Source organism: Fusarium graminearum, chromosome 2, assembly GCF_000240135.3.
Source record: "Fusarium graminearum PH-1 chromosome 2, whole genome shotgun sequence".
NCBI lineage: Eukaryota > Fungi > Ascomycota > Sordariomycetes > Hypocreales > Nectriaceae > Fusarium > Fusarium graminearum.
This window is the reverse complement of record NC_026475.1, coordinates 3,688,864-3,702,610: the sequence shown is the minus strand read 5'-3', so window position 1 is coordinate 3,702,610 and position 13,747 is coordinate 3,688,864. Positions and strand designations below refer to the sequence as shown.

Below are 13,747 nucleotides of genomic sequence, written 5' to 3'. Positions count from 1 at the left end.
CAATTAATTAAACAGAACAGGGTACTAATTTCGGATCACGATAGATCTACAGATAAGAGATCATAAAGTGTTATTTGTATATCTATGTATCGACATTATTTTGTGCTCATGAACAGCTTCCCTGCCAGTGTCGGCCAGGTGTTGGAACTGTGCATAGTCCCCTAGAAGGCAAAAAAAGTTAGGTCAGCACCTGAGGTAATGACGATGCCTTCATCTCCAGATCGCCCCTCATTTGACACGCAACCAGACACGTCTTCCTGCAAAACACACCAAATCTGCTGTCCACGATGCCCAAGGTACCCGCAGCCAGCACTTGGGCAGGAGCTCCTCTGGTCGCAGAAGACGGCTTCGCATTCGCCGAGGGTGTATTTTTCGCCCAAGCTTCAGGCCAAAACCGCCATCGACGCGCTACAGCCACCGAGCTCAAGGAACACTTTTCCTCGAGCAACGACAAGGACCATCCCGCGCACTGGTTCGAAGCCCAACTCATCCACTATGGCCTCCAACCCTCAAAGACAAAGTCGGTCGCGCGCATGTAGCTCTTTGACGCTGTTAACGCGGGTGGCCTAAAGGTGCCTGCCAACGTCACCAAGCTTTAGACAAAGCTCAAGAAAGAATGGACAAAGAATGACCGCGAGGCAAAGAAGGGCGCGACAAACAGTAAGCCTGCTGCTAAACCACCGGTCGCTAAAGCGGAGACAAAGGCTACAGCGGGAACCAAGAGAAAGGCAACCGACAACGACAATGCTCCCGCCGTTAAAAAGACAAAGACAACAACGCCAAAGGCTACAGCGCCAGCTCGCAAAATCGCTAACCCTAAAGCTAAAGCAAAAGCTCCACCGAAAATGCCAGCGAAAGTGACCGCAAAAACCACGACGAAAGCCCCATCAAAAGCAGTGACCGAATCCACAACGCCAGCAAAGCCACGTCTGAAACAAACCGCCCGTAGAGGAGGCAGCTCTCAAGGACCCGGTCGCAATGCAAGTGCTTCAGAGCCAGCTAGACCGCCGCGGACCAAGCAAACGGCGCGTCAAGCCGGGGCTTTCGCGGGCCGGGGCCGGATCCCCGTTCCACCATCTGGCAACTTTGATGCTCCACCCCCATACTCGGAATTTCCAGATCAAGCCTACTTTTCCGACGGACACTCTCCGAGCAACAGCTACCGCTCATATGACAGCGACCCAGACGATGGTGGCAGTCTTGAACCTTTGGGCCTTCTCAACGGTGACTACGAGATTACCTGGAGCGACGTCACAGAACAGTGGGACCACTACGACCCCGACAATTTTGAGCTATGTCTCACACTCGAGGGTAACAGACTCTGGGGACAGTTTAACCTCGGCGTATACGAAGGTGTGCTGCGCTTCAACGAGCGCCCTATGAGATCATCGCACGATAGACTCGAATTCACATGGCGGGGTCGTGAAGATATGGGACCTGTCATATATGGCAACAGCAACAAAGGGTGGATGGAATTCCTTGGCGATGGTCGCATTATCGGCTGTGTTGACGGAGGGCAGACTCTTTCATTCCGAGCCCAAAGAATCGAGGATCAAGGAACACGAAGCAGGACTGATGCTGACTCTATGCAAGATGAATGGAGTAGCTACACGTATCACTTGTACGAACAAGAGAATCGGGCTCGATGGTGATGGAATAAGCCTAAGCCTAAGTGGTATGGCTTGGTACGGAGACAGGGTCTTGGTTTTTTTCGCGGGGAAGTTGGTGTACCTGTACCTGTACCTGTACCTGTACAAATTGGTTGCATGCGATTGTCGATCCATTTTTTTGAGACGAAAGCAGACTCAAAAATTGAGGGAATTTGTAACAATATCAAGAGTTACTCTCTTGAATAATATACAGGGAAAGCTTGTTTTACTTGATGAGTTGTCTTTTTAATTCACCGACTTTTATTCTTCTCTTGGTCAAAGCACGCGGCAATGTCCGAATCGCATTGAAAAAGGTACAAGCGGAGCAAAACGGAATGTGACAAGGATGAAGCCCGTCATCTCTCACCTCTTGGGGAAGTAGAGGGTTTTTAGAAACAAGTATCTTTTGCTCTCTCTCCTATCTTTTTTGCCTCTTTTTATTCCCCGATATCCCCCTCATTTCTTTTTCCCTCTTTCTCTTTCTCTTGATCATCACTTCCCCCACTCTCATTAAATGCTCTGTCCATCGCAAAATGCATCATGAGCGCCATCCGAGGCTTTCTCAATGTCTTCAAGGCCCGCAGCGTCCCCGTACCTGCGGGGCGCATCATCAACCTTAAACCCCTCAGCGACAGCACCTCCAACACTCGCGTAGGGACCGCCTTTCTCGAGCGCTGCAATCCCTTCAGAGATATCCCCAACGATGCCCGTCTCGAAAATACCCTCTGCGAAGTCCGCTACATCGACCGCACCCTGCGCGATTTGATGGTTCCGACGTCCTTACCCGGCGACGACTACAACCTCTGCTCAAAGCTGCTGCGCAGTCTTGAAACGCGTCGCGATTTGACCTGGCTTGTCCTCCGCGAGACGGATATTAGAGATACTGTTAGCGCTATTGCGCGCAGAGGTGGACGCAGAGCTCCTATTCCTGATGAGCCTCATGATCTTCACTCGAGGGTCAAGGCTCTTGAGCGACATTGGTCAGCGCTGGAAAAATGCCACACCAAGCTTAGAGAATGGGAGCCTAAATATGCCACACAGCCCCAGCCGCCATTGCTGGAAGGGCAAGAAGCATATGATCTCGAATTGAACGACGAGCAGGCCACACACGCAGAAATTGAATACCGCGAGTGGCGTTCTGATCGGGACAGAAAGGTTTCTTACCTGAAGTTGAATCCCCCAGAGCCATCTGCCTTTGTGCCCGTCGAGCGTCGCGATATCCAGACCGACGAAACGTGGAATATTCTTCCCACATCAAAAGGTCACTACGGAAAGCGTCTACTACCAGTCTGGACACCCATCCTCTTCCAAGAGGTGCCGTTGGATTGGGAGAATCCACAGGGTCCATTACTAAGTACCAGAGCGGAACGGAGACGAAGAGATCAGTTTCGACGTAGGGAGAATAATCGACGAGAGAAGAAGTACGAGTTTCAAAAACAACTTCGACAACAGATGAGCGAGGCATGATATATACTAGCGATTGAACTTTTAATGATTTGGGATATTTGGGTTTTTGCATATTTATAAAGGAGAATTGGCGATTTATAGCTTGACTATTCAACATACATGAACAGGCTACGGAAGAGAATTATCCAGCCGCTATTGGATTTAACAATATTTTGCAACAATATATAACAGTAGCAAGAACTTAGGTGATATTGATAGGGAGCAGATCCGAAAGGGAGACTTCTGAGTTCTATCTATCCGGCCTACAAGAAGCTTTCCATAATATTAGCAAAGCTAGACGCTTAATTCTATGTTAGAGGTTAAACATTGTTGGTATTACTCAGGCCGTATCTGCAGCATTTTCATGTTCGAGTTCAGTCGTTACTGGGCGTAAAGCTTCTTATTGCGGCTCATCCTTCCAGATGTATTCAAGACAGGTGAGCTAGCCGTAAAAGACTTGAGCCGTCTCTGTATTTTGTGAGAATAAAGTTCTTTGTTGCCCTACTTTAAAAGTTGTGCCAACAAATAAAAGGCAGGGCGAAGACGGCGCACCTTTCAGTTTCCCATAAAGACACGAACTCTTTGTCTTTCCCCCATGTCAGTTGCCTTCTCCCTTTGAACTCTTCACCTACTCAAATCACTCATTGAATGTCATTAGACTAGACAACTTAGGGTATAAAAATAAGCATCCTGAGAATTCTGGTCTAAGTGGTCCATTAACTTCGTCTCTTGTTCTTCTAGCTCCCCCAGCGTATCATAGACCGTCACCAGAGCCCAAGCCCTGAGACCCATCCCAGGGATGAAGCATGGGATGGGAAATACTCCAACATGAGCATAGCTGCGCTAGAGAGGAAACGAAACAGGATCGAAGAGCGACTAACGAAAGCTCGAAAAGAGTTCAAGCTGAAAGTCTCTGTAAACAATAACAGCGACTGCTAGGAAAGGTCCTTGAGAATCTCTCTTCTTCACGTCAAATTAGCTCGGGTCACATCGCAGATTGAACTTCGGAAGTTTGATTCGCCTGAAACATGGTATAATCGATCAGAAGCTTTCAATCTCAAGCTCCAACATGATAGCTGAACCCAGTGGGGAAGCATAATGAGAAAACACGAGTCAACAGTTCACACGACAACCAGTCGCGAGCCATTTATGCGATTATTCGCAACATCAAGAGTTGGGCTCAGGCGAGGTACTTCCTTGCAGTCGAATATGGCTGCCGAAATGAAAAGGGTATACTGCCCTAACCACCCTGAAGACTTGGAGAGTTACAGCTGGGATCCTATCATTCATGATTGGTTAGATAGCGATATTATCCATGCTGCTTACCTATTCCCATGGTCCCAAGGCGCCTTTATAGACGATATATTTGGCAGAGGAAGCATGAAGGACAATTAGGTACTGGGGAACTCGTGGGAAGTACATAATAAAGAACATATGTAACGAAGAACCAACTTCTGGGATTTGTTGAAGAGATTGGCCATAACGTTACCAGTATTCTAACGGATGAGAATGGAACTGAAGAGACAGACGGGGAGCCTGAGATTGAAGCAACTCAGGCCTTGGTGGGAGCTGCTGCAGTCAAGTCTTCAAAGGACGTACTTGAAGCTTTGGCAGAGGATGATCCCGATTACTCCGATGACTCCGATGATGATGACTACATAGTTAGTTGATGAAAATAAATAACCTAAGAGTCTCAGGCTAAGACCATAGTCTAAACAGCATAAATTGTCTTGATTGGTATTTATTATGTCTAAGCCCTAAGATTTAAGCGCCTAGCTTTATCATAACCTCCTTCTCAAACCAATGTTGAAAATCGACAACTTTCCTTCCCTTCCTTGCCTCCTCAGCAGCGAACACCATACTATGACTCATAATAACATCCCTCAAATTACACTTGACATACTCTCGCTGAGCCGTCGATACCTTCTCACCGTGGTTCTTCACACGATCAACCGCCAGCACAAATTGCCTCGTCAATCCTTCATCTCCATCACCGTGGCCGCCGCCCTCGGGAATGTGTGGGTAGTGTACTGTCTTCTTACACGTTCTGAAGTCTGTAACTGTAATCGAGGAACTGTCCGCATACATCTCTCCGTGAACACCGTAGATGTGCGTGAAGCGGGTACAGATCTTTTCTGTAAAGGCCACCATGTGCAACGTAGCTGTCTTGCTACCTCTACCACTAAGAGCTTGTAGCGGTGTTTCCCCAGGAGCTGCGACGGGGTCGGCATCCCAGGAAAGTGTTACAACTTGATTATCGCAGACATCGTTGTCACATTCGTATACACAACGTCCAAAGGTGTTTCTCTTACTAACATCCTCTGCTGGGGTGTCTTCTGAGTAATCTTCAGCGAGTTTGGAGAGAATAGCCTTTTTAGCTATTTCTGGGTCGCTATTTGGAACACAGTCTTCGATTTCCGGTGCGACGACTGTACAAAAGTGCTCTTGCTGCTGGCTCTTGAGATCAGCTCCTGTGTAAATTCGCTTGGCCGAAAACTGGCACGATGGCTCATAGGCACATGACAAGCAATTGGTGGCGTTTCCAGCTTCGACAGGCTTTCTCTCTTTTCTAAAATATTGGAGGGACCCAGAAGAGCTTATGTCTTTGGGGACATGTGTTGGCTTGTTAGAACCGGGAGGCGATGCTGCTAAGATCCAGTAGAGGATATCCATGTCGTGGCACGATTTGGCAAGGAGTGACGGAGCTGCCGCCTTTTCATTACGCCAATTTCCTCTGGTATGTGGTCAGTCTTCACCACTCGTGTAATGTGATCAGTTAGTAACTTACCTGACGTAACTGTGTGTAAAGTGATACCAGCCCACTGGCTCTGTGTGATTGACGGCCATGATGTCTCCGATGACCTTGTCCTCGAGTAAAAGTTTCCTCATCATGATGTTGTGAGGGCTGTAACGAAGGACATGGCCGATAGCAAACAGCTTTTCTGAGCATCCTGAGGAATCGGGCGAAAGGCTGTTGTAGATAGCCATGCAATCCTCCAGATTAGGCGCCAGAGGCTTCTCACACATGATGTGTAGTTTCAGCGGTGCAAGACCAAGGACAACATCCTTATGCATACCATCTTGGACGCAAACAAAGACTGCATCGACACCCTCAGGCACATCTGTGGCCCCAGAAGCGGCCTTTTGTCGTCGACTGAGCTCCCATTCAACGAACTCTGGCCAGTCGCTGAACTCTTCTCCTGGAGTCGGCTCTCGTGTACCCCAGATGTATTTGCGACCGAGATGCCGCCTCTTTAGTGCGATAGGCTCTACGACGCCGACGATGACCCCGTTACTTGCATTTTTGATAGCCTCGGCATAGGCTTTACCACGGTTTCCAGCGCCGATGATGAGTAGACGTGGAGGCGAGGCAGAAAAGGCTGGACGTGCTGGTGGTGGAAGGCGAGTGATGCCAGGAGTGGACTCATCCTGTTCGGCATGGGGCGCCATGGTGAAGATACCAAGAGAGATTTGATTGCAGATAATGAATTTGGTACTAATCGGAAGATATCTTCGATTGTGTTAAGATGCGTCCTTTATTAATACGTAGCTACGGATATTCGGCTCTGGCAGCTTGTTACACTACAGCTACTCGACAGTCACGCATACGCTATCGAATAAATTCCCCCGCGTTGAGGATTTGGAGATAACTAAATAATGCAACGTTTGAGAAATAGAATGATCCTGATAGGCTCTTATCAATTTGCAATCCATTGATCTTCAGTCGGTGAAATGGGATGTCGGCGAACCGGCAAACATCGGACAAGAACACCGGAGTCTAGACTAGACTAGCTTGTTTGAGCTGAGATCACCATGAATATCCGGGGTAGCTACAACTATTGAAGATGATGGTCTATCGCACTTATCCCCGATAATAGGGTTCCTTTGGCTCTTCAAAGTACTGGTTCATGATGTTTCCTGACTTGTTGTAGCCACATTTGACATAGAACGGCTCGTTGTCCGGGCTGGTTCCCAGAGTCGTCTTGTAGCATCCGACATTCTTTGCGATAGACGACAGACTGGCCAGTAACTTTAACCCAAGACCCTTGCCTTGAAAGTCTTTCCCAATCGCGATTTCCTCAATATGACCAATCAACCCAAGATTGTGAATACTGTCGAAATAAAGTTAGCATGAAGATAGTAAAGTAACCAATTAAAAGACTCACAACTTTCTCTCTACGATAATAGCTCCAGTTCCGACAATTCGGTTCTCATGTTCAATGACCACGTGAAAATGCACCCCTTGGCCTTGTATCTTCATCCAATCGAACCTCTCTTCGAATTGATCCTGGGATACATTCCCTACATCAGAAAGGACACTGAGACAGTCGAGGAATCCCTTTGCATAATCTCCGCGTTCTAGTGGTCGGATTGTGTAACCCTGAGGGAACGATGATACGACATCAGCTCCAATCAGGTCTGGTGGGAATAAAGGGCCGGTAGTAACCATTTTGTGTCGCGTGATTAGGTGAGATGATTTGTCTTTTTTGCTGTTGACTAGGGTATCAATCAACGAGAAGGACTCTTCCAAATTTATGGACGGTATCTTAGCTAACCTGGTCCAGACACGATACCCGGCAAACAGTCGGTGCGAATGCCGGGTTACACAGGTCTGATATCTTTTCCCCGCATTTTGGTGCCATGATTGTCTAGCTATTGTCTGCTTATCGTAAGGTGCCAAGAAACGTTGCATTGGCGTGTTGCATTGTACAGATATGGAAATAAAATACTGTTTCATGCATAGGCATATCTGCGGGGTGTTGGCAGTAGTTCAATATTGTTAGGTCGGCTTCCGTGATAAGGCTAAGCGAGCTATCTCGTGGTGTGCTGATATTCGGTAGATACTTAAACACCGGCCTTCGCCGTTATACGAGAAATATCGTGACCCTGCTAAACTTTCTTACTCTATTCATCATACTACATTTTTAAAAATGGCATCCCTAGACAAAGAAGCCAATAGGGATAATCACGAGGTAGCAGACCTCAAGAGATCTGAACTCCTCGAGATCGACGCCACCCGTGATCTCACCGTCGAAGAGCACAACCTCGGCTTCCGCGAGGCCACTCGCCAGTATCCATGGGCCGTCTTCTGGGCTCTCTTCTTCGGCATCGCCGTTATCATGGCGGGTTTTGACGCCCAAATCATCACTTCTTTCTACGCCCTACCTGCATTCCAAACAAAATATGGCGAGAAGGTCCACGGCGGCGACGGCTATGAAGTTCCTGCGCCGTGGCAGACAGCTCTGGGAATGGGTAATCCGATCGGTCAGATTCTCGGAGCACTCGCTAGTGGTTATCCCCTCGAGATGTTTGGTCGAAAGAAAACCCTGGCGTTCTGCTGCGTCTGGTCCATTGCCCTGGTGTTTGTCCAGTTCTTCTCTACAAGCATCGGCATGCTCTGCGCTGGCGAAATTCTCGGTGGCTTAGCTTATGGCTTCTACGTCGTTATTGCACCGACTTATGCTTCAGAGGTGTGTCCTCTTGCGCTGCGAGGTTTCCTCACAACTTCCATCAACATGGCGTTTGTGATCGGTCAATTCATCGCTCAAGGCTGTGCCGCTGGTGTAGAGACCCGTATGGACGAGTGGGCGTACAAGATCCCTTTTGCGATCCAATGGGTCTGGCCCGCGATCCTTCTCGCTGGACTTCCCTTTGCTCCCGAGAGTCCGTACTGGTTGGTTCGCAAGGGCCGACGCGAGGCAGCTCGTTCCGCGCTCTTGGGCCTGTCTTCAAGCACCAACAGACCGGATATTGACAAGGCTCTTGTGGGAATTGAGCAGACAGATCTTCTGGAGCAGGAAATTGAGTCGTCGACATCATGGATGGAGTGCTTCAAGAGAGCAAATCTGGTTCGCACTGAGATCTCAGTTATGGTGTATCTTATCCAGGTCATTGGTGGCAACCCGCTTATTGGATATGCAACATACTTCTTTCAAAAGGCCGGCCTTGATCCCTCAGATGCATTCAACAGTACGTATTTCGAAAAGCCAAAAACAACAGACATGCTAACCTGGTACTCTAGTGGGTGTTGGTAACACCGCTCTAGGTTTCACCGGAACTGTTCTCTCGTGGTTCCTACTGAACTGGGTATGTATTATTCCAATAATGTTTCAACGCCTTAACTAATAGATTGCATAGTTCAAACTTGGTCGACGAACGATCTACAATGCTGGCATGACTGTCATGACGACTCTCCTCTTTATCATCGGATTCATCAGTATCTCCAGCACCACCAGCGCTGCTATCTGGGCTACTGCCACGCTGATGGATATCTGGACCTTTGTGTACCAAATGACTGTCGGACCCATCTGTTTTGTCATCATTTCCGAGATCTCAGCCACTCGTCTTAGAGAAAAGACGATTGCTGTGGCTACAGCAGTACAGGCTGCCGCCTCGGTCGTTTTCACGATTGTCATGCCTCTGATGCTCAATACTGATGAGGCCAATTGGGGTAGCAAGACGGCTTTCCTGTTTGGTGGAATCAGTCTCGTGTGTCTTGTCTGGTGTTACTTCCGGCTTCCTGAGAGTCAAGGTCGTACGTTTGAGGAACTGGATATTCTTTTTCAGAGACGTGTTCCTGCAAGACAGTTTAAGCATTTCGATCTACTCAACGGGGTGGATAACACTGTGAGTAGGGAGGGTTAGAGTGACATAGCTTGATACAGTCTAGATGTTATAAGCATCTTGAATAGTCGATAATATTTAGCTATTTACTGAGAATTCGCATCGCCATTAAACGACAAATTATTAAAACATCAATTGCGTGGTAGATAGTTAACTTTGCGTGTCCTTATAATTGGTAAAATAAAGATTGGATGTACTACCTATTACAATCAAGGCCCATGACAATTGGCCTGGTCAATAGCCCTCCTACGCAGCTCCTGTTGCGTCACACCTAACTTCGCTATCGTTGTCAAGATGGAGTTCGTGGTTTGTTACGAGAACCCTCAATCTGCGAGTCTGTGGCTTGTATGGCTTTGCCGCAGTCGTACTAGCTCATGCCTCAGGTACGTCGATAAGTAGAGCTGACAACAACATCACTTGCACCACGTGACTAAGCTGAATCTCAAAGCCTCGTTTTAAAGCACAAGACCACCTCACCGTCTCCTTACATCACCATGCATAAATCTTTCCTTGGCTTGCCATGAACGCCCAAGGCCAACATCCATCGAAACAAAAGGTTTCGCGGGATTCCATACCTTCGACTGGACTGAGTGTGATTTATGAGCCAGAGAGTGACACCCCAATTGTGGAGTAAGTAACCCGAGTTGTGAGGTATCAAGTCGACTGAAGTTTGGTAGTATTGTAATGGTTCACGGCCTGAAAGGCCACCCCTACAAAACATGGGAGCATACCACACCATCTAAAGGGAGGGTCAAAAAAGTAGCAAGGCCGCAAGAGGAAACGTCCAAACCGAAAGATTCAAAAAGACTGGAGCTCAGACAAAGCATCAGGTCTTTAATGAGTCGATCAAGAAGGAAGAATCGTCGAGACATTATTGTCTCTGACACTTCGACCAACACTCTTTCTACCATTGTGGACAGCAACAACATGTCTGTTTTCTGGCCTACCGAATTGCTCCCATTACTATGTGAAAAGGCCCGGATACTGACATTCGGCTATGATACGAAGATAACAAAATACACTTCGGGTCCAGTCAACACAAATAGCATTTTCTCCCATGGAAAAGACTTCCTATTTTGCTTGGGACGTTGGCATGTGCCAGGACGTCGTTTGATATTTGTAGCCCATAGCCTGGGCGGTATACTGGTGAAGGAGGTAACTGTTTGGTACTTCACTATGAGCACCTGGCTTACCAAATATCTAGATGCTTGCTCTGTCTTCTACGTCAAAGACTGCGGAACATAAGGATATTGTCGAATCAACAGCGGCAATAATATTCCTTGGGACGCCTCATCGAGGAAGCCCCGAACTCTCGGCAATAGGGGAGTGGGCGCGGTCTATACTCAGTACTCTGCAGTTTCAGACTGCAAAGGCAATGCTAGACGCTCTGGGTCTCAAGACAACTGATCTACAACGCGCCCACGAGGCGTTCTGTAGAATTTGGCAGGATTATGACTTTCAAGTAAAGACCTTTCAAGAAAGCCTTGGGCTTACCGGGATCGATTTGGGTGTATTAGGAAATAAAGTCGTGCCTCATGAGTCTTCTCTAATTGGAGATCCAAGAGAGGAAGCAGAGACGTTACAGGCCAATCACCTACAGATGTCTCGCTTTAGCGGTGCTGAGGATCCCAATTACATCAAAGTTTCAGGTGAGCTTCGAAGATTCTACACCGCAATCGAAAATACCCCAGTCAACGGCAGCGCAGGGAGACCAGAATTAAACAGCGGGGTATCCAATATTGGAAGCACTCCGTATATTCCAATGGATAAGAAAGACTTGGACGTCTTCCTTGGAATGCTGCAGTTCGATGGGGTAAACACTCGACGAGAGTCTATCTTGCCTCCCTCAGCGAATACTACAGAATGGCTGTTTCAAAATCGGACGTATAACCAATGGTGCATAAGTTCCAAGGCAGCCGATCGCCTCTTGTTCATCAAAGGAAAGCCAGGGGCCGGCAAGTCCACATTAATGAAGAATGCAGCACGAAATACACAGGCTAAGACCGTTTCTGACAATCGTGGTATCTGTGCGAGCTTCTTCGTTGATGCTGGAGGACTTTCATTGCAACATTCACCGAAAGGAATTTACCAGTCTTTGCTATGTCAACTATTGCCGCTCGAAACGATATGGACAGCTTCCCCTGACTCTCCAGCCCTGAGATCGTTGAGTGACACCATTCGGACAGCTCCCTTGCATCCATCAGCCATCTCCACTGAGAATCAGTTGCAAATTGTCCTCATGGACACGATTGAAGTCCTTTCATCTACCGGCACACCTGTCTGGATTTTCGTGGATGCGGTCGATGAGCTAGGTTCGATGCAGGGTCAGCAAGTTGAATTTTGGAGAGTGATAGTCATGTCTAATAAGTTCAAGACTCTGAGGGTATGCTTGTCTTGTAGGCACTATCCCAACATCTCTGTTAACGGTTGGCTGGAGTTGGTCTTGGACAATTGCAACAGTCTCGATATTCTCATCTACACCCGAGACCGACTTGAAGGTCATATCTCACAATCCGAAGCTCATTGGAGGAAATGGCTCGAAAGGAAGATAACTTTCATGTCATCGGGAGTCTTTCTATGGGTGGTATTAGTACTGGATGAAATTCTCGCCAAGTATCATCAGGGCACCAGTCTACGAATCCTGTATCGCCACATCGAATTGATGCCGACAGAGCTTGAGGCACTCTACACCAGAATACTAGGGGAGCTCGCTCCAAGCGAAGGTCAGTTAGCAGAGAGAGTATTTCAATGGGTTTTCGGAGCAACTCGACCTTTAAAGCTCAATGAGTGGCATCACATACTAGCTTTTATGAGACCGTCAAGGCCGCTGTCCCTTCGACAGTGGCGGGATTCAGACGATTTCACAGACAGTGATGAGCAGCTGGAAAGGGAAATCAAGACCTTGTCAAAAGGTTTGCTCGAAGTCAGCAACAACAAGCTGTCTGAGGTCTCCAACAGCAATTTTGCAGAGGACTCTTCTGTCAATGTAGGTGCCGGATCCCTAGATCAGGGACAAGGGTCGTCTCGTGTTGTTAGGGCTATTCACCAATCGGTATACGACTTTTTCATACATAACCAAGGCTTTGCGCTATTTGGCTTGGATAGTACCAACCCTCTTACAGATTGCCATTGTACAATCGCAAACACATGCCTGAACTACATCCTTATTCCAGAGCTAGATGAATACGTTATTGCTCGACAACGTATCAATACGGTTAGTGTGACAACATCCTCGATGTATTCATTCACACCCCAGCAGCCCCAAAAGGCCGGTACTTTAAAACTAAACCACGAGGCTGAAGATACGATTGAAGTCCTTGGAGGAACTTTGCCACTGGATTCAGTTACAATTGTTGAAAGCTGGTTGGCTAGGGGAGATATACCGTCTTACAGAGAAGTTGCGCCATATCCTACCAGTTATTGCGCATCTCATGATTCAGTGGATATTGCTTCACAGGCCCTCGAAGACGACCCTGCTCTACTTTTATATTCCATCACCGAATTACCTTACCATATCGACTTGGCTTATTCAAATAGCCCGAATCTAGATAGCGCTCACCTTCAATGGAGGCTCAAGGACGAAGCCTTGGGACAGCGTCTTGTAGCACTTCAACAGGACAAGTATGAAAGAACCAAGACCATTAAGATTTTAGCAAGGCTCGCTCTGAACGCGGCGCCACTGGTTCCAAGGTTAGACAGAAGGCCCTGAGCCAGATTTTGAGATTGGGATAACTAACAGAGATCTTTCCACCATAGAACATATACGCCGGACCAGTTGGAGAGCCAGCTAAAGGACCAGCCAGAGGATCGGACAGAGGGCCGGATATTGAGCCAGTTAGAGGGCCGGATAGAGGACCTGCTAAAGCGACGGCAAGGTCCCAGAAGACCAAGGAGTATCGCAAGTTTTGGCTCTGCGAGCAGCTACAGTAACCACAGCCACAATTCATTGCGTCTTTGATCCATATGTATTCTCGGATCTACGGTACATACTCAAACTTGGTAGTCTCTAGAGCTAGATAGAATGGGTA

The 13,747-nt window shown here is 47.7% G+C and overlaps 7 protein-coding genes across 7 annotated transcripts; 5 read left to right on the top strand and 2 right to left on the bottom strand.

Annotated features, from left to right (window-relative positions):
• Nucleotides 1–287: 287 nt before the first annotated feature.
• Nucleotides 288–1,652, top strand: FGSG_04539 (uncharacterized protein; the record flags this gene model as incomplete). The annotated part of the gene is made up of 2 exons (XM_011322746.1): nucleotides 288–524; nucleotides 600–1,652. The coding sequence occupies 2 exons, from the start codon at nucleotides 288–290 to the stop codon at nucleotides 1,650–1,652; spliced, it is 1,290 nt and encodes a 429-aa protein (XP_011321048.1).
• Nucleotides 1,653–2,151: 499 nt separating this feature from the next.
• Nucleotides 2,152–3,266, top strand: FGSG_04540 (uncharacterized protein). The gene has a single exon (XM_011322745.1). It carries the CDS (start codon nucleotides 2,190–2,192, stop codon nucleotides 3,114–3,116), a length of 927 nt encoding a protein of 308 aa, XP_011321047.1. The 5' UTR covers nucleotides 2,152–2,189; the 3' UTR covers nucleotides 3,117–3,266.
• Nucleotides 3,267–4,193: 927 nt separating this feature from the next.
• FGSG_04541 (uncharacterized protein) lies at nucleotides 4,194–4,765 on the top strand (the record flags this gene model as incomplete). The annotated part of the gene is made up of 2 exons (XM_011322744.1): nucleotides 4,194–4,390; nucleotides 4,588–4,765. 2 exons carry the CDS (start codon nucleotides 4,194–4,196, stop codon nucleotides 4,763–4,765), a joined length of 375 nt encoding a protein of 124 aa, XP_011321046.1.
• Nucleotides 4,766–4,859: 94 nt separating this feature from the next.
• On the bottom strand, nucleotides 4,860–6,545 carry FGSG_04542 (uncharacterized protein; the record flags this gene model as incomplete). Its single annotated transcript, XM_011322743.1, has 2 exons — nucleotides 4,860–5,829; nucleotides 5,884–6,545. 2 exons carry the CDS (start codon nucleotides 6,543–6,545, stop codon nucleotides 4,860–4,862), a joined length of 1,632 nt encoding a protein of 543 aa, XP_011321045.1.
• Nucleotides 6,546–6,957: 412 nt separating this feature from the next.
• FGSG_04543 (uncharacterized protein) lies at nucleotides 6,958–7,545 on the bottom strand (the record flags this gene model as incomplete). Its single annotated transcript, XM_011322742.1, has 2 exons — nucleotides 6,958–7,207; nucleotides 7,262–7,545. The coding sequence occupies 2 exons, from the start codon at nucleotides 7,543–7,545 to the stop codon at nucleotides 6,958–6,960; spliced, it is 534 nt and encodes a 177-aa protein (XP_011321044.1).
• A 481-nt stretch (nucleotides 7,546–8,026) lies between these two features.
• Nucleotides 8,027–9,740, top strand: FGSG_04544 (uncharacterized protein; the record flags this gene model as incomplete). The annotated part of the gene is made up of 3 exons (XM_011322741.1): nucleotides 8,027–9,065; nucleotides 9,118–9,182; nucleotides 9,234–9,740. 3 exons carry the CDS (start codon nucleotides 8,027–8,029, stop codon nucleotides 9,738–9,740), a joined length of 1,611 nt encoding a protein of 536 aa, XP_011321043.1.
• A 499-nt stretch (nucleotides 9,741–10,239) lies between these two features.
• On the top strand, nucleotides 10,240–13,677 carry FGSG_04545 (uncharacterized protein; the record flags this gene model as incomplete). Its single annotated transcript, XM_011322740.1, has 4 exons — nucleotides 10,240–10,349; nucleotides 10,397–10,874; nucleotides 10,924–13,409; nucleotides 13,476–13,677. 4 exons carry the CDS (start codon nucleotides 10,240–10,242, stop codon nucleotides 13,675–13,677), a joined length of 3,276 nt encoding a protein of 1,091 aa, XP_011321042.1.
• Between the last annotated feature and the right edge of the window lie 70 nt (nucleotides 13,678–13,747).

What these genes read in the sequence shown, in the direction of transcription:
- FGSG_04540 (XM_011322745.1), top strand. Translation starts at nt 2,190, where the DNA reads ATGAGCGCCATCCGAGGCTTTCTCAATGTCTTCAAGGCCCGCAGCGTC.